The following is a 27,076-nucleotide window of genomic DNA, read 5'->3' as shown; positions in this document are numbered from 1 at the left end:
TTTTAAAGGGGGGGGGGTAAATATGTATCAAAGAGTATAATCACTTCATCAGAATTCAATTTCTTTTAATAAGAGGAGATTTGAGACAATCTTTTCATCTGTGTTATGTAGGGTTTACTTGAATGTTCACATTTGCCCTTTCTCTACACTTGATTTTGAACAATATTTTAAAGAATTTTTCTCATCTTACACAAGTGAATAATCCTGTAGTATATTTTTTAAAAAAATGAATAAATGATTCTACTTCTGCTGAATCATCCACTTTTGTTTTTATTCATTGTTTGGAAAGTGTGGTGATTTTTTTCCCCGTCTGTTTAATGAATTTTCAAAAGTTTGTACTAACTGTTCACACATGCATTTTGGCAAGTCGTCTTGAAAACTTGCCCGGCTTGAAGTGAACCCAAGCCCGAAACTAGGTTGAGTCTGCATCATAGAGTCCCCCTAGCCACTCCACGACCGACGGACACCCAGGGCGCCTCGGTTGACAGAGAGGTGACCGAATGCAGGTGACACCCTGTCACAATACTTTTGACACTTTTAATGCTCGCATCTTTACGTTGAGCCTCCCGATACCACTTTCTCTGTTTGGGGAGAAGAAGCCAGCATCGTGAGTGCTAATAGCATAGAGGGAGCCATCACTGTTCACTGGGAGATAAAAATCTTTTCTCTGGGCTTTCTGGAATCCTTGCTGTTATTCTTTTTCTCCTCCCCAGTTTGTGTTTTTATTTGATGTTTTGAAGGTCATACACATAAACCAACTTAAAGAGAGTATATGTCAGCATGTTCAAACAAATGTTTTATGTGCAAAGCAACATCTACCATTGCTCTCTTGTTATAGACCGTGTACACTGTATGTGTGTGTGTGTATGTGTGTTTGTGTGTATGTTGTGGGGGGTATTTTGTCATCATGGGGACATCTTCTCTAGTTGTAAAGATACATTGTTGCTGCTGGACAATGTTTTTGTGTGTGTGTGTTTTTTTTTGTGTGTGTGTGTTTTATTTAGGGCCAGAAATGTGATGGTTCCTTTCTTATCACACGTAGGCACACACAAGATGAACTCTGTATATTGAAGGAGGCAGATCCGCACTATATAGGGGATTCCTACAAGCTTCAGAAAACATTTTTATCAAGGGATGACTTTCTCAGGGGTTTCTTCTCAAGTCTGGGAATGTTTTCATCTTTGTTAAACATTGTGTTCAAGTGATATAGAATTCTTTTGTGTGTATGTTTGGATAAATAGAAACACACACCCATATCTACAATCGTATGTGTGCATATGTATATATAAACATATAAATCTTCGGCAACTGTTAGGCAAGAAAGGAAAGGTGGTTGTACCTAGCATAACCTTTGATCACAGAGTAATCAAAACATTGTTTCTGACAAAGAGGCCTCTGGGTACCTCTTTGCCCTGCTCCCATGAGAACATTTGTTGTCATCAATGGCCGAAGCCAAGATCTGGCATTTTTCTGCGGAAGATGCCGTGGTGTAGATATAATATTCCCGGGGTGGTCACTTGGTGTGATAATGAACTCTTGAGCAATTCCAAAAAGATGAAAGGCGCCACCTGTGAACTTTTCTCAAGCCGGCTGCCAAGTGGCAGAACTGGCGTGCTATTTCCCTCCTGTTAGCAATGAATCGTGAATTAGCCGGCTTTCCAGCAATCCCGCTCGAGTTTTTAATCAAATTGATCCCCGTGGAATTCTGTAAATCATCTCTGTGCAATAAACTGGTTGGTGTTGTGAAATTACGACTGTTGTTGTCCAGGAAAAGAGTGCATTCCCCGATGCGATTGTCCGTTTTTGTCATCTTCGTGAATGTTTCTTCGAAGAACCCCTCTCTTGGACTTGGCAACATATGGGATAGTGGGATTGGATCCAAGGGGGGGGGGGGGGGGAATGCTACACTTCATGTCTCTGTGTATGGGATTTTTTAGTTCTTGTCTTTTAATCCAAAGGTATCATATCTGTGGGTTTGTTTGTTTTGTTTTCCCTCTGTGACAAGAACAGAGGAGAAATGCAAACAAGAAACTAATGTTTGCATTCCAATCGAGGTTCAATGACTTGGAAGATCTTGATACTTTTTATTCCCCTCTTCCCCTCTTTTTTTTTTGTTCTTTTGTTTCTCTTTTTCTTTTTTGCTCTATTTTACTTTTTGCTGGAGCGTATCGCATCTTCTGCATTACATTAGACTGATGTGTAGTGACATGCAAGACTAGAATGTGAAAGAGGGAGGAGGCCAGGAGAAGGGGGAGGAGGGGCAAAATAAAAGTGAGGATTGTCTCTCTTCATTCGACGACAGATGAACTTGAGATGAACCCAGTCTCTCTCTCTCTTCTCATCTTGTCTTATGAATCGAAAGTTACCTCCTCCTCCTCTCCCCCCCCCCCATCATCTTTCTTCTCCTCCTCCTCCCGCGCATCTCTTTGTACTTGCTTGTCAGTGATGTTGATATAGCAGAGTTGAGCCTACTATGCATGATGCTGGAGGACGAACATTCACATCACCGTTAAAGCTGCAGTACCAAGTTTTCCTTCTTCAGTTTTTATTCCACCCCCTCCCCACAGAAGCTTTAAAGCTAGTACAGTAGAATGTTGAACTTGATACGATGTAGCCTAGATGTATTTGTGCTGTATAATAAAGGTACAAAATGAAATCGATTCATCTGGACTTATTGTCCGTTTAATTTCGATATATTAATATGCTTCATCAGCTCATCTGATTTGGTGTAACAATAAGTCCAGATGAATTGATTTGATTTTGTACCTTTATTGAACACAACCTGGATGAATCAAAACTTACACCAATTGATATATACTTGTGTGTGTGTGTGTGTGTGTGTGTGTATGTGTTTATGCATCAGTAAAAAGAAAAATTTACTTGATATACAAAATTGTAAATGTTGTGTGTCTACAATAGATGTATTTGTGTGTATGATCCTTTGTTATGATCATGTACACAATTTAGGACTTGGAATATTGGTATATAATAATCATTTGTAGCATACACACTGTACAGATTGATAGATGATTATTTATTATTATTGTTATCATTATCAATATCATTATTATTGTTTTGCTGTTTTGAATATCATAATTATATTATTTTGTTGTGAATATCATAATCATATGTGACCCGCTACAACAAAAGGATCCTAAAGTCGCTGACGGGTGAGCCAAGAAAATCGAGTTTGAAGTCAGATCACCAAAATCTGTCAAAACGTTTGGATTTCTGTTTTTAACATAATTTTGTAGTCTAATGTATCTTCTATCATCTGCCGAAATTCCGAAGCTAAATGATCAAAGGAAAGGCCTGAAAATAGCATTTTTCTGGGCCATGATTGGCTCGCCCGTCAGCGACTTTAGGATCCTTTTGTTGTAGCGGGTCACATATTATTATAATCATAATTATCATTACTACTATGATCATCATCAGTAGTATTATCATAATGATACATATATATGTTTCAGTGTTTGTTTGTTTGTTTTTTTATTTTTGTTTAAAAGTTAGATTTTGGCCCAGCTAAATTTGTTGCTTTTCTTCTTGTGATTATCATGGCCGTCTTCTGTCAGCAGCTGTGCTATAGATGATGTGATGTTAAACCTGTAAAGAAGCAAGTAGATAGTTTGTGAGAGCGCTATACAAAAACACAATTATTCGTATTGGTATTGGTATCCTCTCAGATTAATTCGATCTTGCTCTATGCAAAACAGAGGTGTCGTTCAGGTTCTCCAGATTTTCGCCTTAAAGTATCGTACGATTCAGCGGTGCCTAGCCAACGTACGCTGGCACCGGGGTCGTGTCAGGAATTTAAATGCTCGCAGGTATTGACACAGGGTCTGAGTACGTCGTGGTGTGTGTGTGTGTGTGTGTGTGTGTGTGTACCTTCACACCCACGGAATTATCCAGTCTGTGTGATCTTAAGAGAGAAAGAAAAAAGAAAAAAGCATAAAACATCTTCCCAATTTCTCACCCCTGGCCCCGGCAGAAACTGACACCAAATCAAACATCACGCCATCATCACGAGATGTTTAAATTTGCATAGATGACTCTCTCTTCTCTGGTGGTATAATGATGATTATGGTCTTTATCATTGTATCACCCCTTGAGACTTGGCATGTGGTGTAGGCGTGCTGTATTGAATCCCATGTGGTGAATCTGTTAAATTCTACATTTTCTTTTTTTTTGTGGGGGGGGGGGGTATATCATAGATCTTTTTTGATCTGTCGAAGAACTTGATTACAGATTAATGGTAGTCAAGTTAGTGGAAGTAAATGTATATTTTTGCTTTGAAATGAGGTCTATATTTATTATTTTAATCAGAATGAAAATTTGAAGTTTTATTGCAGTGTATGTTATGGAAGGAAATTGCAGACATTGTTGGAATATAAAGATAAAGTAGAATAAACTGAGGCTTATGTATACAAATGTAACATAATTTCTACCTAAATGCAGTTAGATATTATGATTTGTTTCAGTGGCATTTTATACTACAATATCTTTTATTATGATCTGCGAGGTGCAACACAATGTTTGTGCAAAACTGGTGATAAAAATTTCAAACAAGTGATGAGAACTTCTGTGCATTTTGTGAGGTAGACAGAAATATGCAGAGCACCAAATGTTGCCTTTTCAGGGGTTGTGATCCGGGGCATGCCCAATAGACCAGTCCCGATCTGTAATGTATTCAGATTTTATGCAAGCTTTGTTCACAAAAGTTGCCCTTAATAACCACAAAGCTTGTCAGAGGCTTGCCCTACCTAGCAACATCTAAGTGAATTCCTGCCTATGGGACTTAATGGGAGGGAAGCAGGTAAATAAGATGCTTCATTACTAGTCTGTAGGGGGGAAAAATCCATAATTTGTAATAAATGACAGAAACGGTCCATTGCCAATAATTTTCTCATCACCATTTCAAGCAAGCTAAAACAAAAACGAGATGGGTTTGGTCATAGATATGCAGCCTCATATCTCATGCACCATTGTCAGAGTAATTGCAAAAAAACAACAAAACAAAACAAAACATACATTCTTTATGATGGAGATGATTCTGCTATACTGTCATTTCTATACATCTTCTTTGCCATCTTTAGAGACAAAACAATTACCTGGAACTAGAGATTGTAATTTGTCATCACTGACAAATTAAGGTGATCCGATCTTTTTTTTTATCAATTATTCGAGTCCTGATACTGCAAAGTCTCAGCTACAACATATTAAAATCTGAGAGAAATTCACCGAAGCATAAGTAAGATAGTGCTCGATAAAGAGAGTCATGTCAATTTTCACATCTAAAAAATTCCCTCCCATAGAGATAACACGTCATAGCAAAGATAGAAAAAGAAGTACATATGACATTTGACCCCACTTTGCACAGACAAGATGGCATCTGAGCTAAAAGTGGTTATTTTATGAAATGATCCCTGTAACATGGTCTTTACGTGTGCAAAATATGGGAAAGATAAGACATGTATTCACCAAGATACAGGATGAAACATCTATGACTTTTGACCCTAATTTACATACCCAAGATGGCGTCTGATCAAGTAGTTGTAATTTTATGAAATAATGTTCGTGACACGAACTAAACATGTGCAAAATATGAAGGTGATAGGGGCTGTTTTTCTTGAGTTATTGCAAAGAAAGTTGCAAAAAGAAAGAAATATTTCAATACATCGAAGATAAACTTTAATTTCAACCAAGTTTTTTCACGTCATCCCGACAACGTATGAAAAAACGAAGGGCACAGTTACGATAGCTCTACATCTCAGCTACAACATATTAAAATCTTAGAGAAATTCACCGAAGCATAAGTGAGCTAGTGCTCGATAAAGATAGTCATGTCAATTTTCATTTCCATAAAAATTGCACTCCCATAGAGATTACACGTAAACTGGTCAAATTTGACAAGGTTACCTTCAATCCATTTTTTTGAGGTGATGTCGTCATCAAATCAAAATTGCGTAATTACATTTATGAAAAAGCATTTCATAAGCGACAACATATTGAAATGTGGGTGAAAATTGGCAAAGGATCAGTGAGATACGCTCGAGTAAACTTGAAATTTGATGACGTCATTTTGAAAATTTACTTTTTTTACTTTATTAAGAAATTTGACATCTTTTCATCATTTTATCAGCATAGCCAGCCCATGAAATGACATGTACAACTCATCACCTTTCAGAATATGTAAAGAAAATGGGGGGTCACCGTCCATCCTGACGAGTAAAATCCGATTTAAAATTGGCGGTTTTTTGGCATAGTTGCACTGTGTATCCCCATTGACGCGCGCGCGGAATTTCAACTTTGACGGGCCCGTATGACGTCATATTGAGTCGGATTGACTTGAAACTTGGTAGAAATATTCCTTGACATTTTAGGCATCCGATAAGTGTAAAAAAACGGGAAATTTTTATTGCATATGAGCTGTGTGTGCGAATATGTGCGCGCGCGTACGCGTCCGTCCAATTTTTTCAATTTTTCAAAAAATGCTCCAAATGGTCTGAAACGTGTGCAAAAAAAATTTGAGCTCGATTGGAGCATACAAATATTTCAACGCGCGCGTACGCGCACGTTTTAAGAGAAAATATGAATTTTGAGAATATGAGTAAAATGCGCATAATTTGAAATGTATTTGACGTAGATTTCATTGCAAAATTCTATTCCATTAATGAGATATGAATGAAAATGTGTTTTCATATAATGACGTCATAGTGACGTCACGGTCGACTAATCACTATGATTTTATTAGGAGGATCGTCTTTGGGACATGATACATGTATGGTATGATTTTGACATTGATAGGAAGAGGACTTTCCGAGATTACCTCTGCACAACTTTTGCGGAGAAATAACAAAGAATCAGTACAGATACAGAAGGTGATCCGAAGGATACTCGGATCACCTAATTCTACTGGTTGCTTCTGGCCAACGTTGTGAAGCATGAAAAGGCAAAGGGGCTAAGTTCAGATTGGGGGCTGCATAATTCTGTGAGAAGCCCCCTTGGACCTAGTGTGTTTTCCTTTCTAAGTAGCACCTGAATTTGAAAATATTGAGCATTCTGCTGTCAAAATAATATTGCGGTGTGGTTTTGTGGTTTCAGGCTCTGGGGCAATGGAATTGGGGGGGGGGGGGAGAGGGAGAGGGGGAAAGGCCTCAAAGTAATGTGACTGGGACCAACAAAAGAAGAAAGTGAGATAAAAGAAAAGGTTTCCCCCTCTACGTTAAGGCCACAGTAACACTCTGATATGTCACCCTGATGTTTATCACCTGTACATGTGTAGGTTCCTTTGTTGGAACAAACTATAGTCTAGGCTAGAAGGCACCCAACCTTGTTTTTTGATATATACAATGTTTTTTGTTTTTGTTTTTTGATGGTTTCTTGTCAATTTCTTGCATGTGCAAGTAGAATTACTCAAGGAACAAAAATGTAAAAAACTTTGATGGAATAATTTGTCATAAAATTGACATAACTGGGATTATCATGCCCAAATTAACATATCTGGCGGCCATTTCGGATTTTTGCGTTTTGCCGAAAATGCTCAAGGTTACGCGAGTGGCATCAATCGGATTTGGAATCAGCACCCTCGAATTGACAAGAAACCATCAAAAAACATTGTATTTATATAAAAAAACAAGGTTAGGTGCACTTTCTAAGGAGCCTAGCCTGGACTACTACATACGTGTACATTGTATGTACCATCATCTTTGGGCCAGCCACACAGTTTCTCTGGGTTCTACGATGACTCTTAGAAATTCTCAGCAGCGAAGGAAGGGAAAACTTTCACACACACCTTTCAGTTTCAGACTCAGTTCGTTTTAGTTCTTCGCTTGCTCAAATGAAATCATCATGACAAAGCAAGAACATTCTCATCAAAGTAAGCATGAGATTTCGTAGATTACTTAAAGAGTACTTTAAAAACATGAATATAGAAGGACATACATTATTGTGTCTTAAGGTGCAGGTGGAAGAGGCCGTCAGCCATATTGTATCTTGTATTTTTACAGTTTGTGAGTTGCTTTTGCAACCCTGAAAATTAGATTCCTTTCATGCACTGACATATTGTAGAGGTTGATAATTCATTTGGATCTTTCCTTGGAATGATAAAACTGCATCCTGATTTATAATGGAAGGGGAAACAATACAGATTTCCAGTGAATTCATTTGAACCCCCCCCCAAAAAAAAAAAAATCCAACCATCATTCTCAGTACAAAAGGGTATCATATTCTTGAGATATACGTTGTTAGTTTTCATTTCTCGTCTTTCTTTCTTTTTTTTTGGGGGGGGGGGGGAGCTATGGTGCATTACCATAAGATTTCATACACAGCACTGGGATTACATCATTCTTCAACCATGCAAAATTTTGTGACATCAGCAAAAGTGATATTTGACCTTTAAGCTAATGAACTCGGTCACTTACTGCTGGCAACTTTTGGGCAAAAGATATAATTCGTTTTTATATGGCATTGGTGCCAAGGGGGTCAATTTCTACTCCATCACTGGCGGCAGGTAAAGTTCACCGCACTTTTAGTAATTAAATAAAAGGAATCAGTAACTTACAACAAATATTTATGGTATTCAGACAGTTACAACAGCGTACATACAATGTATACATTTATCTGAAAGTGAATATTACAAAGTTACCTAAAACAAGCAGAAAACAATGATATGAATGAAAATTGTAAAATATATGTCATCTTTGTGATAGACCATGAGGTTAAAGAAATATATGAATACCATTATGTATAGTTTGCATGCAGGGTTCAAATAAGAAAGTAATTTTGATGACTGAACGGATTATGGTTATTATCATATTATCAACATCATGGTTATATGCTTTTCAGAAATTGGCAAGTGCACTTTTCTGAGCAAACATGTTCCTAATGCTGACTCAGTATGTATTCTCTCACAAAGCCTAATGATAAGTGCATCACATGGAAATTTGTTGGTTGATTGGGATTAGAGGTGATAATGTTTTTGTTTTTGTTTTTAATTATCTGTAAGTACCCCAATTTTTTTCCCTGTCTCGTGTGCTCACACGCAAAGGCAAGCAAATTAAATTAGAAATAGATAAACAACACACCTGGTAGAACCTTAACACGCCCCATGTACTAGTGCCAACCAGTTCTGACGTAGCCATTGTTAGAATATGGTTTACATAATTTTCTCACTTCCTGTGTTTTTGTTTGTTTGTTTGTTTGTTTGTCTGTCTGTACGGTGTGTGGGATCAAATTTGTGCTTGGTCATGGTGTTTTGTTTTGTTTTGTTTTCATCTGATTTGCAGTTTATTTTTTGTTTGTGTATAAAATTCTCTGTATGCTGTTGTGTTTGCGTTAGTGTCTTTATAGACTAATACCTCAGCCAGCTTGGCTACAAGTTCTATTGGAACTGTAAAACCAGAAGTGTTTGTGAGCATTATAATTTTGTGAATTTTGCAAGAGCCAAGATTCACAAAATGAAAATGCACGCAAAATTTCTTGTCTACACTATATGCATTGAATGCCAGTAGCAATTTGCGAAATTTCAGAATGTTCATTAAAGGATTCTCTCTCTCTCTCTCTTTCCATCTTTTTTTTTTTTATGCAGGAAGTTTAAACTGTGCAGCTTTCACTGCTGGCATCATTGAAGCCATTCTGAATGGATGCAGCTTTGTAAGTATCATTTTTTGTTGCATTTTTAGCTCACCTGAGCCAAAGGCTCAAGTGAGCTATTGCGATCGCCCTTCGTCCGGCGTCCGTCGTGCGTCGTGCGTCGTGCGTCGTGCGTCGTCCGTCGTCCGTCGTCCGTCGTGCGTAAACTTTTTACATTTTCATCTTCTTCTTGAAAACCCCAAGACCGATTTTCATCAAACTTGGCAGGTAGCATCCCTAGGGGGTTAGGAACTCAATTTGTTAAAATGGGCACCATGACCCACCCAGGGGGCCCCCAGGGGGGCCCAAACCCCCCAAATTTAAGGAATCTTTAAAAATCTTCTTCTCTAGAACCAGAAGTGATAGAGCTAAGTTAATACTATGAGTTAGTTCATTGATGACTGTAGTTTCAAGTTTGTTCATGGCAGAATCAGGGATGCCCCCCTTGGGACCCAGGGGAGGGGGGTGGGGAGGGGTTCTAATGGGGCCTAAATTGTACATTTTCATCTTCTTCTTGAGAACCCCATGACCCATTTTCACCAAACTTGGCAGGTAGCATCCCTAGGGGGTTAGGAACTCAATTTGTTAAAATGGGCACCATGCCCCACCCAGGGGGCCCCCAGGGGACCCCCAGGGGGCCCAAATCCCCCAAAATTAAGGAATCTTTAAAAATCTTCTTCTCTAGAACCAGAAGTGATGGAGCTAAGTTAATACTATGAGTTAGTACATTGATGACTGCAGTTTCAAGTTTGTTCATGGCAGAATCAGGGGTGCGCCCCTTGGGACCCAGGGGAGGGAGGTGAGGAGGGGTCCTAATGGGGCCTAAATTGTACATTTTTATCTTCTTTTTTAGAACCCCATGACCCATTTTCACCAAACTTGGCAGGTAGCATCCCTAAGGGGTTAGGATCTCAATTTGTTAAAATGGGCACCATGTCCCACCCAGGGGGCCCCCAGGGGGGCCCAAACCCCCCAAATGAAGGAATCGTTAAAAATTTTCTCTAGAATCAGAAGTTATACAGCTAAGATAATACTATGAGTGAGTACATTAATGACTGTAGTTTCGAGTTTGTTCATAGGAGATCCAGGGGTGCCCCTCTTGGGGGCAGGGGTGGGGGGGGGTGGGGGTGGGGGGTTGGTTAGGAAGGTCCAAATGGGGGCCTGAATCGTACATTGTCATCTTCTTCCTGAAAACCTCATGATAGATTTTCGTCAAACTTGGCAGGTAGCATCCTTAGGGGGTCAGGATCTCAATTTATCAAAATGGGCACCATGCCCCACCCAGAGGGCCCAGGGGGCCCCCAATCCCCCAAATTAAGGAATCTTTAAAAATTTGGGCCCTTATTGTACATTTTCATCTTCTACTTCAGAATGCCTGGTCAAATTTTGGTAGAGCTGTGAATAATTTAGATTAGTGACTGCGTGAAAGGTGAACTTGCGATACTCAGGTGAGCGCTAGACCCGCGGGTCTCTTGTTATTACTTTTTGTCCCTGCCAAGCGAGTTCGAGCAGGGGACTATGAAACGGGCTCCGTACGTGTGTATGTCCGTGTGTCCGTCCGTCCGTCTGTGTGTGCGTCTGTGTGTGATCAAAATGTTCAATTTGCTACTTCTCTGTCATTTATGAGCCAATTTTGATTCTGTTTGCTTTATATGATAGCACTAGATGGGAGCTTTGAAACTTCTACATAGAATTTCAGTTGTGACCTTTGACCTTGACCTTTGACCTATATTGTACATTTTGATTCAAAATGCTACGCCTTCACCATTTCTAACCCGATTTCGATTCCGTTTGCTTTATGTGATGGCACTAGGTGAGGGCTTCAAAACTTTTACACAGAATTTTGACCTTTGACTTCTTTGACCTTTGACCTTGATTTTTTACCTATATTGTACATTGGCTACAAAATGCTACTCCTTCGCCATTTCTAACCCGATTTCGATTCCGTTTGCTTTATGTGATGGCACTAGGTGAGGGCTTCAAAACTTCTACACAGAATTTTGATCTTTGACTTCTTTGACCTTTGACCTTGATTTTTGACCTATAATGTACATTGGATACAAAATGCTACTCCTTCGCCATTTCTAACCCGATTTCGATTCCGTTTGCTTTTATATGTGATGGCACTAGGTGAGGGCTTCAAAACTTCTACACAGAATTTTGACCTTTGACTTCTTTGACCTTTGACCTTGATTTTTGACCTATATTGTACATTGGCTACAAAATGCTACTCCTTCGCCATTTCTAACCCGATTTCGATTCCGTTTGCTTTATGTGATGGCACTAGGTGAGGGCTTCAAAACTTCTACACAGAATTTTGACCTTTGACCTTTATTTTTGACCTATATTGTACATTTTGCTACTAAATGCTACTTCCGGCGGGGACATATATCACGCACCGCGTAATTTCTACTTTTCCTTGTTTTTTTTCTGTTATAACCACACACATTTGTAACTATATTCCATCAAGTACAAGAATGAGGTTTGAAGACACAGCATAGTTTTTCAATAGGGATTTGTTTAGGAGAAATAAAAACTGATGATTTAAACTGAAGCAAATGTATTCATTATGGCTAAAATTTCAAGTCCGTCCTGTTTTGTTAAATAGTTTTTGTGTTCGTGAAAATACCTGTAGAGTCTAATGTCATTGTGTGGTTATATTTTCAGTTCAAATCATTATTATCTGTTCATTCATTAAACTAGATTGCAAAACTATTGGTTTTGCTTTAGTTTCGTTGTTCAGACCTTCTTGCATGAATGTTGTGCATTTTTTTTTTTTCATTTTCTATGACCGCAAGAAAAAGTAAACTTTTCAAATATCTGTTTTAGTGATTCCCAAAACTCTCAAGCCTTCGCCAGCTGTTCTGCAATTATGATTGTGCATAAAACTCCATAAAGGTTTTGGCTATTGTATCAGGTTTAATCAAGTGATTCTCATACCCACATGTCTGTCACCTGACTTGTCATTCATATCATGTGACCAGAATTGTCATGTGACTGCAAATTCCATGTGACATGAACTGTTGAAGTGGAACCACAAACATCCATTAATAGCCAAGTATTCTCCTGCCCACACCACTGCCTTTGAATGGGGGTCTTGTGAGTTTGGTCGCAAATGGAGAGAATAATGGAATGTTGCATTGCTGAGCTACAAATGTTAAATAATTGATGCCACCTAGGGTAAAGTTGACTTTAAAGGGACAAGAAACCAGAATATATACATTTGGATTGAGTGAATGCAGCAATATTAGTAGAACACATCAGTGAAGAAAATCAGCAATCTGTTTGAAAAATGTATGAATTTTTAAAGTTTCATTGTCGTCATTACTTGATTGGAAGACTACTACAGTTCATGACATCACTGCAAGACGATGATATAAAGAAAAAGAGATTTCCACAAAATTTCATTTTTAAGTGCACATTCCCTCAACTTGGGACAGACATATGTCGAGGGTGATATTATTCCCCCTACTTTCTGAAAGAGGTCATTCAAGTGCTCTTCTATTATGCTAGAGAGTTAGATTTTCTTTACATTACTATTTTCTTTAAATCGTTGTCCTTGTATGATGTCACAAAATGTTGCAGTCTTCTCAGCCAGCAGTGACTACACTGAAACTTTGAAAATTCATAATTTTGCAAGAATTGTTCGATTTCCTCAAACTTGACTGATGTGTTGTACTAATTAACCCATTGTAGACTAGGCCTGAGGATACTCGGGCAAGTGTCTATGGGAAATGCCTGTTGTAGCAAAATCAGCTCGTCGTTAACGGGTTAATATTGCTTCATTCCCTCGATCTGAATATATATTTGAGTTTCATTCTCCTTTAACCCACTGACACCTCAAGATTGATTTCTCGCTCTGTCAGCCCTTGCCTGCTGAAGCGTGGAATCAATTTCATGCTTCTGACAATGATTTCAGACAAATTAAACTGTTTAGGATAGATTGATTTTGCTGACGACATGCATTCCCCATAGACACCTGCGCGAGTATGCTCAGCACTCGCCTTCAACGGATTAATCAGCCTCTGTTTGTCTCTTACAATGCAAGCGTGATGTAATCGTTGTGTCCTCTATCTTGGGTTGGGCTTTTGTTGTTGTTTTTTTCAGGTGTTTATTCTTTTTTCCTTTTCCCATCCATCATTTCTTTTTTCGACTCCATGCAGCATTTTATTAAATCCCAACACACCCCACATGACACCTCACCTTGAGCTCTTTAGCTCAAGAGACCAATTTAAAAGTTCCACATTAATGTGGTAATGTTTTGCATTTAATGGAGATAATAATAGTCGCTGTTGCATGTTCTAATTCTTATGACCCCCTTTCCTTGAAAATCAAAAGAAAATGAAAACAAAAGGAATAATCCTTCACGGATTTAAAAAACAAAAATTATGACAAATGTTGGGTCGTCGCGTCTGGAGACCATGCAGGAATGCAGTAAATGTTGCCCCCTGTTGTTCTCGTAAAACGACTCCCTGGTTGATGCTGAGGGGAGAACCTCCGAGGATGCGAGTACTCTGGAGTTGTGTGATTAGAGTTTCGTAACGCATAGCAGGGTTTCGCTCCATTGCTCTCCCCCTGTTATGTCTCCCTCATTCTCCCAAAGCGAGCGTGAATTTATGGCACACTGTCCGTGGATCTGAAAATGATCGCACCCAGAGATATGGCCATCCGAAAGTGATGGATTTTTTTTTTTTTTACCTTCCCTTTTTTCCCTCCATAAGCCAGCCACGTTGATTTATTGCTACAAAACTAGAGTGATGTTGAACAGTTCTATTCCCTTATAACCCCAAACTTGCCAAAATGGTATAACCTTTTAGTTGGCACGACACGTTTTTGTTGGCAACAAAAGATCACATGTTTATGAGCCTAGCACACTATATGTTTTGGGAGCACAAATAAAAATGAGAGATACTTTAAGAAATTACGGGATGGGCGAAATCTTGGCTTGAAATTGAGAATAACCTTGAGTATTACACTTGATGAGATGAAAATAGGTTTGTGTATCACAAGGAAATTGTGTTGCAAAGAAAAAAATTTTCCTTTTCTATTCCTTTTAAAGCCTTATAATCGTGGCGAGTGGTTTGCGCGGCACGGAGATGAGCGCAACACGCTGCCTCCCCCCATTCTGTTCAAATGTCGTGACACCGAATGAGAATAGCGCTGGCTCAATGGGTCAGCAAACACACACTGCAGCTCAAAATCATGTGACCCAAAATGGCTGTCCGAGCCACGTGAGCTTCCAAATGGAAGCACACTCACAGTGCGCATGCGCATGAAGAGAGGCCAAAAGAGCCACGCGTCTTCTGGCCTCTCTCCTCCAATCATCGCAGCTCGCGGTCACAATGTTTGTGTATGATACGTACACACACACACACACACACAAACACACACACGTGTCTCAGTGGCAGCATTGTCCCACACGTTTATGGATATAGCACTGCAGTCTGGCATTGCATTATATACACAAATTTTGTTCGTTCGTTCGGAGGAGTTTTACAAAATAACGTACCATTAGGGGTCTGGATCGTCCGACTTTAATGGGAATGCGGTAAGATTTAGACAGCAGAACAGTACACATCTGAGCCAAATGATGAAAGACTTGTAATGGATGCTATAATTAAGATTCATTTTTATGTCTTACCACTTGTAGTTCACATCATATCACATTCAGAAGTGCATTTTAAAGACATGATTACATACATACACTTGACATTTGTATAGTGCCCTTATTTCCAGAGGGTATAAAGAGCTTTTTTTAAACGACAATATATCAGGCATTATGAATTTACATCAACATACACAAGTAGACAAAAATAACCGTGTAAACTGTTATATAGCATTACTGAAATGAAGAGAATTCTAAATGCCTTAACAATAAATTGGATGACTTATTTGCTATTGAGGGGGGCAATAGATTCCAAAGTTGTTTTTATTCTCTCTTTTTTTTTGGGGGGGGAGGGAGATGTACAAAAAGGAACAATTTACAACCCTTTTATATGTCTTTTGGAATGACTAGGGTAAGTTCTTTTGCAGTTCTTATCCCCTTTCCCCACCCCCTCCTCCCCCCCCCCCTCCTCCCCCAATTAGTTTTTGCATGGATTCCATGTCTGTAACGTGCTTCATGTAGCGGATTGTGAATGAATGGGGGGAAAATGACAGTGACACAGTGCGAGCTAGTTTCTTTCTGACAGCCCCATTGCATGCACCACTGTCGGCTCAGTAGGCATGTTTCTGTACTGTACACGCTGCTTGTCCACATTTTTTGTGTTGGGCTGTAGTTTTGGTTGGATCAGGGAGGTTGAAAAGATGGAGAGATGTCTCTCTTCCACCTCCCTGGTTGGATGCTGATGCTCAGTCACAGTGTGCGATGCATTTTTTTAAATGAAGAGGACTTGTTGAATATGCTCTAAATAAGTGAACACTAGGTGGCGCTCTTCCATACAAGCCAACCCAGTGAGCATCACTGGTTTCACTCCTGTATTATGATTCTCCATAGACACATGTATTAACCCTATAAAGCCCAAGCTATTTTGACCCCTTCCAGGCCCAAGGGGGGGGGGGGGGGGGGGCACATTGTGCCCCCCTACATAACTTCTTTATTATATGATGTATGACCGTCATATTTGGCACATGGGTAGAGCAACTCATGCTCTACATGATCCAACATTTGAAATTTCTCAAGGTCACCCACTGAGGGCGCTATTTCCCAAAATATAAAGAAATACATAGGAAATACGCTAAAATCATGTTTTTTTTCTTTCTATTTCTTTATCCCCAGTATATATGTTTTTATTTTATATCAATCATTTTCATATTTACTAAGAAGGAAGAGCAAGTCACCCTTCACTATTTGTTATGGTTGAAATTTCTCAAGGTCAACATGTGGGGGCGCAATTCATTACAATATAAAGAAATATATGAAACCTATAATGTATTGCTTTGAATGGGTACATATATTGGTATCACATTTCATATTTCCAAAATATTGAAAATTTGGGTTTGCAGATTGATATTATGATAAAAAAATTATATTACAGGCAAAGCTTGTGTGAAGATAACACAAAATAAAAAGGTAATCTTTGAAATATGCTGTATTTTCAATTATTTCTATTATATCTATTGTTTGATGCCTATGTCATATAAAAAATAAAGGAAATAATAAGAAGACCATTTCAGGGTAATTCTCAACCATAATTACTTCACATTTCGGTCCTTCAGCAAATTACAGCCAAGAAAACCCTCATTTCATCCATAATTATATTGTTAACTGAAATTGAAACAGAAAATCATACAAAATCTGACCAACATGGTTGTCAGTTTATGGTTGCCATGGCAACCAGGAATATCGCACGTACCTAAATTATATATCAAAATGTTCACAATAAGATTTTAGGAAAAGTCACCAAATTTGGTTGAAATCGGGTAAAGGGTGTAGGAGCGGCAAATGAAAATATGGTAGGGGGGCACAATGTGCCCCCCTTGGGCTTTATAGGGTTAAAAATAAAAAAGAATAAAGCGTGTAAAATAAACAAAAGATGCAGGGTCTTTTATGTGTCTTATCTAAGTGGAACAAGGTCTTTCACTCACTGTCATGAAATTATCAAGAGGATTTTTTTTTTCTCAGACTCTGCTCAGAGGTCCTGAAAGAAAGACTGTGGTTTTACTTCTAAAAATATTAATTGAATTTATGTTATGAGAACAACAGTGACAAAATAAGAATGTATCATCATACCATCTCAAAAGGAACATTAGCAACTTTTTCACCTTGGAGGCAATATACTTTGCATTTCCCTCATTTTAGACAATATTATTTTCTCGTACATGAATCGAGTCACGCAATTTCCTAAAATAAACACTCAGCAAAATATTTGCTATAGACAGTACCCAAGAGAGCAACTCGTCTTACCACAAAATCCTTTGCTTGTTCACTTTTCAATTTGATTCAACAAATTCTGGTTTTGGCATGGATATGTTGCTATTTTGTAATAGTTTAGTTGAAATTAGGAGGTTAGGGGAAAAGAGAGGAATAAAAAAAAAATGGCTGCAGTTACTGGCACTTTCATCTAATAAGCTTGTAGAATTTGGGGAAGGGGGAAGGGGGTGGGCAGGGCCATCTTGGGTCTTGGGCCTGGATCTAGGAGATGAGATCTTCATCATAGAAGGATGACTGAGGTTGGCACTAGATCCCAGCGGAATAATATCATCAAAGCGTACATTTTCTTTCCAGTGTTCCCTGCAGCCACCAGTGCTTGTTTGAAAAGGTCATGTGTGTACACGATGGCGGCTAGTGGGGACTTTCATTTTCTTCTGTCAAAACATATTGCCACAATTGGTTATTAGGGAGGGAAAAGATGAAGAGATATTCTGTATATTGTTGCTGTCTCTTTTTTTTTTTCATTTGCAAGAAAGAGTTCAATTTCAGGTCAAATCTGTGAATTTTTTTTCTGCAAATTTAGTATTTTGGGCAGAAAATTGGAGGGATATTTAGCTGGTGAATGTGTTGGGGGGGGGGGGGGGTTGGGGATGGTTGGTTGGGAAATGGGATACGTGCAGACAAGAGAGCCTCAGTGAGGGCCGTTGACACTGTATCAAGGAACAGGAAAACTTGTTACAGTGTGTATGTCCCCAAGTATGTATCGCTTTCGAGCTGCAAATGTGTAGGTGGTTTTTCATTAGGTTTGCCAAAGTGTGCCCATATGATTCTGCTGAGGTCTGTTGTAGTTTTTTTTTTCCCCACACACAAATATCACTCACAACATGGAAACATAATGCACAACACATACACCTATACATATATACGTATACTCTCCTCTTGATAACTTATACCTTGTTTTCGGTTTTTTATCAGTTTATGTGCTGTTTAATCTGCAGTGAAATGAAATATGCATCTCATCAGTGCATCATTTGCAATGCTGCGTATCCTCTGTATTTGAATTCTGACAGAGTCAACACATTCGACCATGGATAACTTGTCTGCACTTGCGTGTAATTCTCTGAAACAGTGAACAAGATTGAAAGAAATGGACTAATAGATGAATGAATAGCTTGATCTAAAAAAAAAAGAAACAAGTTTAGACAGATGCAGGGATTAACAAGTTGATAGATAAATGAAAACAACACATCAACACAGGTCAGTGAACAAGTAAATATTAAAAGAAAAGAAATGAAGAGGATACCTGAATTGCATTTTGGCATCGTCATACCCGACTTCTTTTGCCGACGCTTGCATGTTTACTTAACCTTTTGTCAACCAAAAGTCCAGTTCGTCATATCATACACCATTGAGGAATTGAAAGAAATGAAGAGGCTATGGGTGGATGCCGTGTATTTTTGAACAAATGAACAAACAAACAAATAGATACACTGTTTCTGGTTAGCTGTGCATGGAGACAACCTGTCACTTTGATAAGGCAGCCAGACTAAATTTCATTTCATAAGTGCAGTCAGTATGACCAGGTCGTTCTGCATGGGAGATCTGTATTCAAGCTGTTGTTACAGGGCCCAGGGTTTACAGGGTTTTAGCACCTGTTTATACCGCACTGTACCCCCCTTGCTAAAGATGATAGTAATAGTTTATATTATGTTCATATTATGTTTGTTTGTTTGCTTGTTCGTATAACCTGTTGTGTTTTCATGGAGTTATATCAACAGGCCCCGCATTCACAGGGGACCCTGTGTCAAAGTGACAGTCACCAAAAATCTTATATTTTTTACATCTGATCGTCCACACGGCTATGTTGACTGTCCCCGTGCTCCAGGGCAATCATAGCCTTTTGGCAAGGCCTTGTGACTGAAAAAGAGACTAACTGCGAGAGAACAGGTGATCGCGAGACCGAGAGGCGCAGCCTCGAGGCTTTTTGAAACCTGACGTGAATTTCTTATCTTGAGCTTTGTTTCAAAAACTGTTAAATCAAAAATCATAAATCTTGTCATAATGATACACTTGGTGTGATTTCCCTCACATGTTGTGTGACCTGTTGGTTTGTGTTCACCTACTCTCCACAAAATCAATTTTTCTCTTTGGGGTTGATTCATCCAGAAAATAGAAAATAAAGAGAAAATAAACAAAGCTAAATATTGCACTGAGGTTTATTGGATGTGATGTGTGTGATGTTGGAGTCAGTCAACAAGAGATAGAAAGAGGGAGGAAAAAAAAGAGTCTGTCTAGCCACTATAGCTCCCTCTGGAGTTGTATCTCTGTCAATGATCAGGTCATTTGGCATGCCACACTTGAGCTGAATACATTGTATTCCCAACAGTTTCACGACCCAGGGTGGGCTAACAGTGTGATATGGGTCAGTGTGTGACTTCTTAATTGCACATTGTAGGTACTTATGTTTGGGTGTTCCTTGGGGGGGGGGGGGGGGATTCCCCCTTTTTATTTGATAATAGTTTGTATGTTTCTTGTGTTTTTCGATATCAGTGTAAAAAACAACACAAATAAATAGAATATTGGCAAAGAGGTATAAAGAGACAATATTTTGATAAAACTCATTCTCGTGGGTGTAGTTTACATACATTTCACCCCACTAGCTGTCAGACCATTCTGATTGGGGGCCGGATGGGGACGTTTAGGGGACGTGTCTCCCACACTTCTTATTCTTTTTGTAGCTCAGAAGTTTATTTGTTCTTTTTCTTTCCAGTTATTCCCCAGGTTGCCCATTAGCAAAATATTCACACTTACACAGACTGATAAATATTTAGTGTGTGGCCCCACAAACATTAAACTAACAAAGTATCATGTATTGATAGAAATTAATACATTTTATCTTTTTTTTTTAATTCTTTTAAGGTTTTTAAAGACACTGCATTTCTGTCCAAATATGCATACATGAAGTCTTAAATGGGCAGAGCATAGTTTTTGAAATAGGCCTAAAGGAAAAAATAAAATATAGAAAGTTTTGATTTTGTTGCATGGAAGAAGACAATGATAAATAACGTAATGTACTCATGAGGTTTGGACAAGGAAATGATGGAAAAAGACTAAAATCTAATCAATTGAGCTACTGATATACTATTTTGGTAATGGTTTTAGTTATCCCACAGATCGGAAGCTGTGCGGGCTCATTTCAATGTCTGCAGTGTTCAACAAGTCTTCATTATCACATTTCAATTTCACTTCCACAGATGATTGAGAATGGACAAGAATCTTCCTTGTTAATCATTTAAAGTGTAGCCTGTTTTCTTCAAAATAAGTGAACTGGATCTTTGCTTGTTATTTAGGCTGCGTTTATCTAACTTGAGAGAGAGAATCATGTTTCAAAACGTGTTTGGAACGATGTTTGCAAACATGGTTTGAAACGCGATTCTCGGGGAGCCGTGTTTATCTAACCATCATACAGTCGCGATTCGAGTGGTGTCACTGCGCAGCTGCTTTGCACCGTTTGACCCGGGAAATAAAGGTCAACTGTGTACCACCAAACGTGCCTCCTCAGTCACACACAAATAATGGGTAGAAAACACAATCGGAAACAGCTGGGATTTGACCTTGAGATATAAACGCATTTCAAAACGGCATTGCGTTTTCTACTCACAGAACGGCGATCGTGGTCTCAAACGTGTTTCAAAATGCCCTGTGAAAGGCGTTTCAAAACGGCGTTTCTAAACACGTTTGAAAACACGTAAAAATGCCTCAAACGCGTTTAGGATCGTGATTCTGCCTCAGAAAGTTTTTAGATAAACGCAGCCTTAGATACGTGCACCACCAAGCTATTTTATAAGATGAAATGTCGACCATTGATTGAATGATCTTTTCCCACCTGTACTAACACAGAAGGCAGATTGCGCTTAAATTTTGCAAAGGATGAATGAAGTATCTTTAGCCATTTTTTACATGTCATATCTTTGAAGGTGTTAAAGCTTGCAGAGAATAATATCGTTACTAGCCCAAAGGTTGTTGATTTTGAATTGATCTCATGATATGAAGAGAAACTGTGACAATTAATTAATTTGAGTTTTCATGTTGCTCCCTGATCCTCTTTGTCTCCCAATATGCAGCCGGCCAAAGTTACTGCCCACTGGCACAAGGGCACGACGTACATGATCAAATTTGACGACTCTGTCATCGCGCGAGACAAATCGCTGGAGCAGCGATAACCCGACACCCATCTGGTAGTATCTCAAGTAGTTCATCTTTAGTAATAGCAGATCTTGACCATGACCGCAACATCACAAGCACCTTTTCCGCATCATCACCAGCACCATCCCCGCAACATCACTGGCATCATCCATCCATGTCAACGCATCATCAATGTTGGGGAGCATCTCCTCTCCTGGCAGTGTTCGGCTTCTCTAACCAATCTTCATCCGTAGTGGTGAGAGCATCGTTGGAATTCGGGAGAGCTTCATGAGCTTTGTCATCCAGTGTTTTTCTCCTCACCCGTTACCCATGACAACGCATCATCTGTGACGGTGAGAGCATCATCGGTACCCGGGAGAACTTCATAAGCAGTGTCATCCAGCATTTTCTCCCCCAGTTCCCATGACAACACATCATCCTTGATGGGAGAGGATCATTGGTATCCAGGAAAACTTCACAAGCAGTGTCATCCAGCATTTTCCTCCTCACCTGTTCGTAACCCATGACAACGCATCATCATCATCTGCTTTGGAGTTTGGAGTTGGAATGGGTTATGTTTTAAGGCAAAACCAAGAGACTCCTCCAACCATGGATGCTAATAATCCATCGCTACTCCGCCTTTAAGACAGAAAACAAAGTTTGTGCATTTTACTGTGCTTGTATCCAACATGGACCTCACACTGATGAATGGCCAAGGCATATTGTGCCTGTACAATCCTTCATCAACTTATTTCCTTTGTTTAAAAAAAAAAAGGGTCAAAATAAGGATGATTCAATTCAAGGGGCATCTGTGACTGTAGATGTTCTTTTATTGGTGCTTCTTGTTGATCAAGGCCAATGTCAGTTTTACAAGTCTGCCAGAAGTAGGTGTAGGTCTTAAAGGAAAACTGAGATTGAGAGATGTCGCGATCATTTCGTGGCTGTGGACAGAGAGTAAAAGAGGCAGGAAAGCAACTCAGATGGAGAAGTGAACAGGGCCCAGTTATGGTTAGAATTGTGATTTGTTCCAGCCGTGAAATAACTGAATGTGTCATGCAGATTATCTGGTGATCAAGTTGTATATGATTTTTTTTCTCTCTTTTTTTGCCTTTTCCATCTCTTATAATTAGATACATCAAAGAGGAACATCGGTTTGTTTGTTTGCTTACTTGTTTGTTTACTGTCATGAATTGTACTTCCTAGTGTGAAAGCTTGTATCACTTGTGTTGGTATGGATATACAATGTAGTCATCTAATGAAAAGAAATATTTTGTATGAAGGATGTGAATATATGCTTACTATGTTTTGAAGGTAAAGTTGTAAACATGTCTCTGTATTGACAATGCTTGCATAAAAAATCACTGTCATAATGCATGATGTATCAAAATATGTGACTGAAGAATGAAAAATATGATAAAATTCTAATATTCAGTGATCATAACTCAATACATATAAAGAATATTGCTACTATCAGCTAGAAAGAACAACAGAATTGTATTGCCTTTGCTGGATCCATGATATTTCAGGAGTTTTTGTTCCATCTTTTGTCTTGGAAAAGGCAATGCATTTTGGTGTCCCCATCAAGACCAGCCAATATCATATAAGGTTTTGAGACATAACTTCCCCTCCCATAGGCACAGGGTCCTATTAGATATTAGTCATCAAATATCGAACTGTGAAGAAAGCCAAGAAGGTGATGAGCGCCGAGGTTGCCAAGTTGCCATGGTTCTGTGTGAGGCTCCATTAAGAATTCAATACCCATTCAGGTCCTCACAAGGGAATATTATAGCCTTCCTGGTTTTTTGGAATGCTACTCTCACTTTAAAGTTATTGAGGCACATGAAACATGCGAGTATCTCCCAGATTCCTCTGTGGGACCTTCCGGACCATGATATGTAAATTTTGGCAACCCTGGAAACCTCACGAGGCACATGAATTGATGAACTTACCCTAGATATGGCCAGTAGCAGTCACAACAACAAACAAACAAAATCTTTACATTGATATTGATCATAGGCTAGAACTTGAAGCTTAATGCTAAATGTCTCACAGAAAGAAAATTCAGTTTTGAATGTTTTATGATGGCTGCTGTTCAAATGTCGGAAAGTTAAACTTGAAAAGTTGAACTTAAAGCTTTATGCTATTTGTCTCGCTAAAGATTGTTAAGTTTTGAATGTTTTATGCGGGTAAATATGAGAAAATCTCACTTCTGGCTAAATAGTAATAGTCTTTGAAATGTTTGGTATATTAACCACACAAATCATGTTTTAGAAAAGTGTGGTATTAACTTGGCAGTTGGGTAATATCTGTCTTGTAGTGCATGTAAGTGCAATAAAAACGTGTATCTCTAAACACAAGTTGCGAAAACATTGAAGATGTGTTCTTCACATGTGTAGAAGGCAAATATCATTGTAATGGTTATCTTGTTTAGGAAAAATATGTAAACATGGCTTGAAACTTGTGTTGTGTTTGCATGCAACAACTTTTGTGAAACTATACATCTTTTGATGCAAAGTATTAAAAGTTTAATCTTTATGTAAGATTATGGTCCGTACGAAGAATCTGACTCACGTAGATATGGAGAATTGTGGAAGAGTTTTTCAGCAACAGGAGTAGAATACAAATATGTCTCTTTGAACCAATATCTTTTTTATCATATTCTTCTTTTTTCTGTCTTCAAAACCAAGTGTAAATGATGTGTCAATACTGAAAATGAATAAACCTACTCCATGTAAGAGAACCGTTGATTTCTGGATTCGTTTATGTTTACAGGTGTGTGTAGTCTAGAAGGAATATTGCTGTACAGTGTTTGTGTGAGTACTCATCATTTATTACCAAACAAGACCTTGAAAATATTCTTGCAACCCAACAAGTCAACTAAAACACAGTACATGTATCTTTAATTTGCCCATCTCCGCTACTGAGCATGTACAGTAAATGCAGTCAAGCAATTTTTTTTTTGTTTTGTTTTTTTGTGTTTTTTTTCTTTTTAGATAGCACATGATGATGTCGTTTACCACCACAAACATTCTTCTCATAGGCTACTTGTCAAACTCGCAAGTTTTGGGTTGTTTTTTTTTTTTCTTTTTTTAATCCAGGTTTAAATGTATTCATGTCTTGGCGTGGACCACACCTGTGAATGTCCAAAATATGTGTGTGTGTGTGTGTGTGTATGTAGGTAGATAGATAGATAAATAGATAGATACTAGTAGATAGATAGATTAGATAGATAGATAGATAGATAGATAGATAGATAGATAGATAGATAGATAGATAGATAGATAGATAAGATAGATAGAGAGGTAGATAGAGTTATAGATAGGTAGGTAGATAGATAGATAGATAGATAGATAGATAGATAGATAGATAGATAGATAGATAGATAGATAGATAGATAAGATAGATAGAGAGGTAGATAGAGTTATAGATAGGTAGGTAGATAGATAGATAGATAGATAGATAGATAGATAGATAGATAGATAGATAGATAGATAGATAGATGGATAGATAAGATAGAGAGGTAGATAGAGATATTGATAGATAGATAGATAGATAGATAGATAGATAGATAGATAGATAGATAGATTGGATAGATAGATAAATAGATAGATAGATTAATAGATATATAGATAGACAGAAAAAAAAGTTTGATTGCAAAATGGGTTAAGTGCCATTTTTTTTTTTTTGAAGTTAAGTCCATCAACTATTAGATTATAGAGTAAAACAAAACCTTTCCCATGATACCCCTCTTGAAACATAACAAGGAATATTCTTGAAGTTACGATTAAAAATATCCAATATTTTCGTACTATTTTCCTGTTTTTTTAACAGCTTCAATTGGAAATATCTCAAATTAACAGGAATGTATTTATGTATTTATTTCTTAATAAAACAAAAGTCTTCTACATGTTGCTGTCTAGCCCCATCAATCCTCTCCCTCCCTTCTCCTTTCTTCTGTATAGGGATGGCATAGTTTTGGTGAGATGGGGCTTTAGGTTTAAAACTTTTTTGTGAGATAATGTGAAACCTCTCATGACATATGAAAGAGCATGCAATGCTAAGGAATTAAAGGGGTTTTTTTTAATGAAAATTGGTATTTAGGACCTCTGCATTTTTGGATATCTCAGTCATTTCAAAACAAATAAACTTTGTTTTCCTCTAAGAATTGTATGCTCTGTCTTATTTCATAAGTTTCTCATTATCTCACACACAAAAAAAAGTTGGAAACGTGAAGTCCCATCTCAACCAAAACTATACCATCCCTGTAACCCATCTCATTGATTCTACCTCACTCTGTTCTCTTTTTCAGCACTCCATGTACTCTCACATCATCTGTGCATTCAAGAAATCATGTCATATGGTACTCCTAAAGATGACCAACAACATGAAGTATATGAAACACCAGGGGCCTGTCGCATAAAACATTTACCCTAGGGAAAACTCTGGTAAGAACTGAAAAATCAAGGTAAAATGTAGTATGATTCCGCCATTGACTTTACACAACAAAAATTCTGTTCAAACTCAACCTTAGTTTTTACTCAGGTAAAAGTTTTATGTAACAGGCCCCCTGGTCTGCCATAATGCTACATTTTAATCTTGTTCTGGTTCTTTCTTAGGCATAAGATGCCAAAGCCTTTTTAATGGTCTATATAATATTCAATTAGAGATCACCAAAGATGACAAGAATAAGTACAAAATCTCAGAGAAGATGACAACTTGCTTTAAATTTCTATTTGTATTTTATTATCACAAATGGGGGCAATGATTGGCACATTGACGTCAACAAGGGACCAACAAAGTTATGACTGTCCAATGTGTTTGGACGACATTCAGGACCTTTTCATACACACAGCTACATGTATGCTTGATTTCCAACCAAGCTCTGAATATATGTTTCAGGAATACAAATGTCTCGATTATTTCAGATGAAGTTGATCCAGACTGCCACTGATATTGATTGTGCAAGTATGTTTGCATGATCATGAACTAAGTGCAATAGGCATTTCACTGAAGTTTTTATGTCGCAATGCTCTACGTTGAGGGACATTAGTGTAATGTTCTCTTGAATACAGCTCAATACCTTTCTTCTATGATGAAAGCTCCAAGGCAGTGTTTTACGTGTCAATCGTCACGATGAAAATCAGCTGCTTGATGGTATTTTATCACTCATCTGTAATAGAAAATCTTCCTACTTCTCATTCATGCTTTCAGAATGACTTTTTCATTATTGTCAGATTTACTCAAAATGGAATGGGGGAATTTAATGGAGAACATTCACCTACACACTAGCGCACAAAGCTGTGTAAAATCATAGTCGAGAAAGGGAATTGAACACTACCAGAGCGAGCTAGGTGCCAGCATGGACATGAAAAAGTGAGGCATTACAGA

At 38.3% G+C, this 27,076-nt stretch overlaps 1 protein-coding gene across 1 annotated transcript in view; it reads left to right on the top strand.

Moving 5' to 3' along the window:
• LOC139723649 (trafficking protein particle complex subunit 5-like) overlaps nt 1-22,713 on the top strand; it is a 108,027-nt gene extending 85,314 nt beyond the window's left edge. The window contains exons 6-7 of the mRNA XM_071634875.1: nt 9,587-9,651; nt 21,628-22,713. Of these exons, the coding sequence (XP_071490976.1) occupies nt 9,587-9,651; nt 21,628-21,726 (164 nt within the window). The 3' untranslated portion in view covers nt 21,727-22,713. The remainder of the gene's footprint in view (nt 1-9,586; nt 9,652-21,627) is intronic.
• The last annotated feature ends 4,363 nt before the right edge of the window (nt 22,714-27,076 follow it).

This window comes from Diadema antillarum, unplaced genomic scaffold (genome assembly GCF_040938485.1).
Source record: "Diadema antillarum isolate AM-2024a unplaced genomic scaffold, OU_Dant_1.0 scf00000197, whole genome shotgun sequence".
In the NCBI taxonomy this organism is placed as follows: Eukaryota; Metazoa; Echinodermata; class Echinoidea; order Diadematoida; family Diadematidae; genus Diadema; species Diadema antillarum.
Note: the sequence above shows the minus strand (reverse complement) of the source record. Positions and strands in the feature narration are given on the sequence as shown.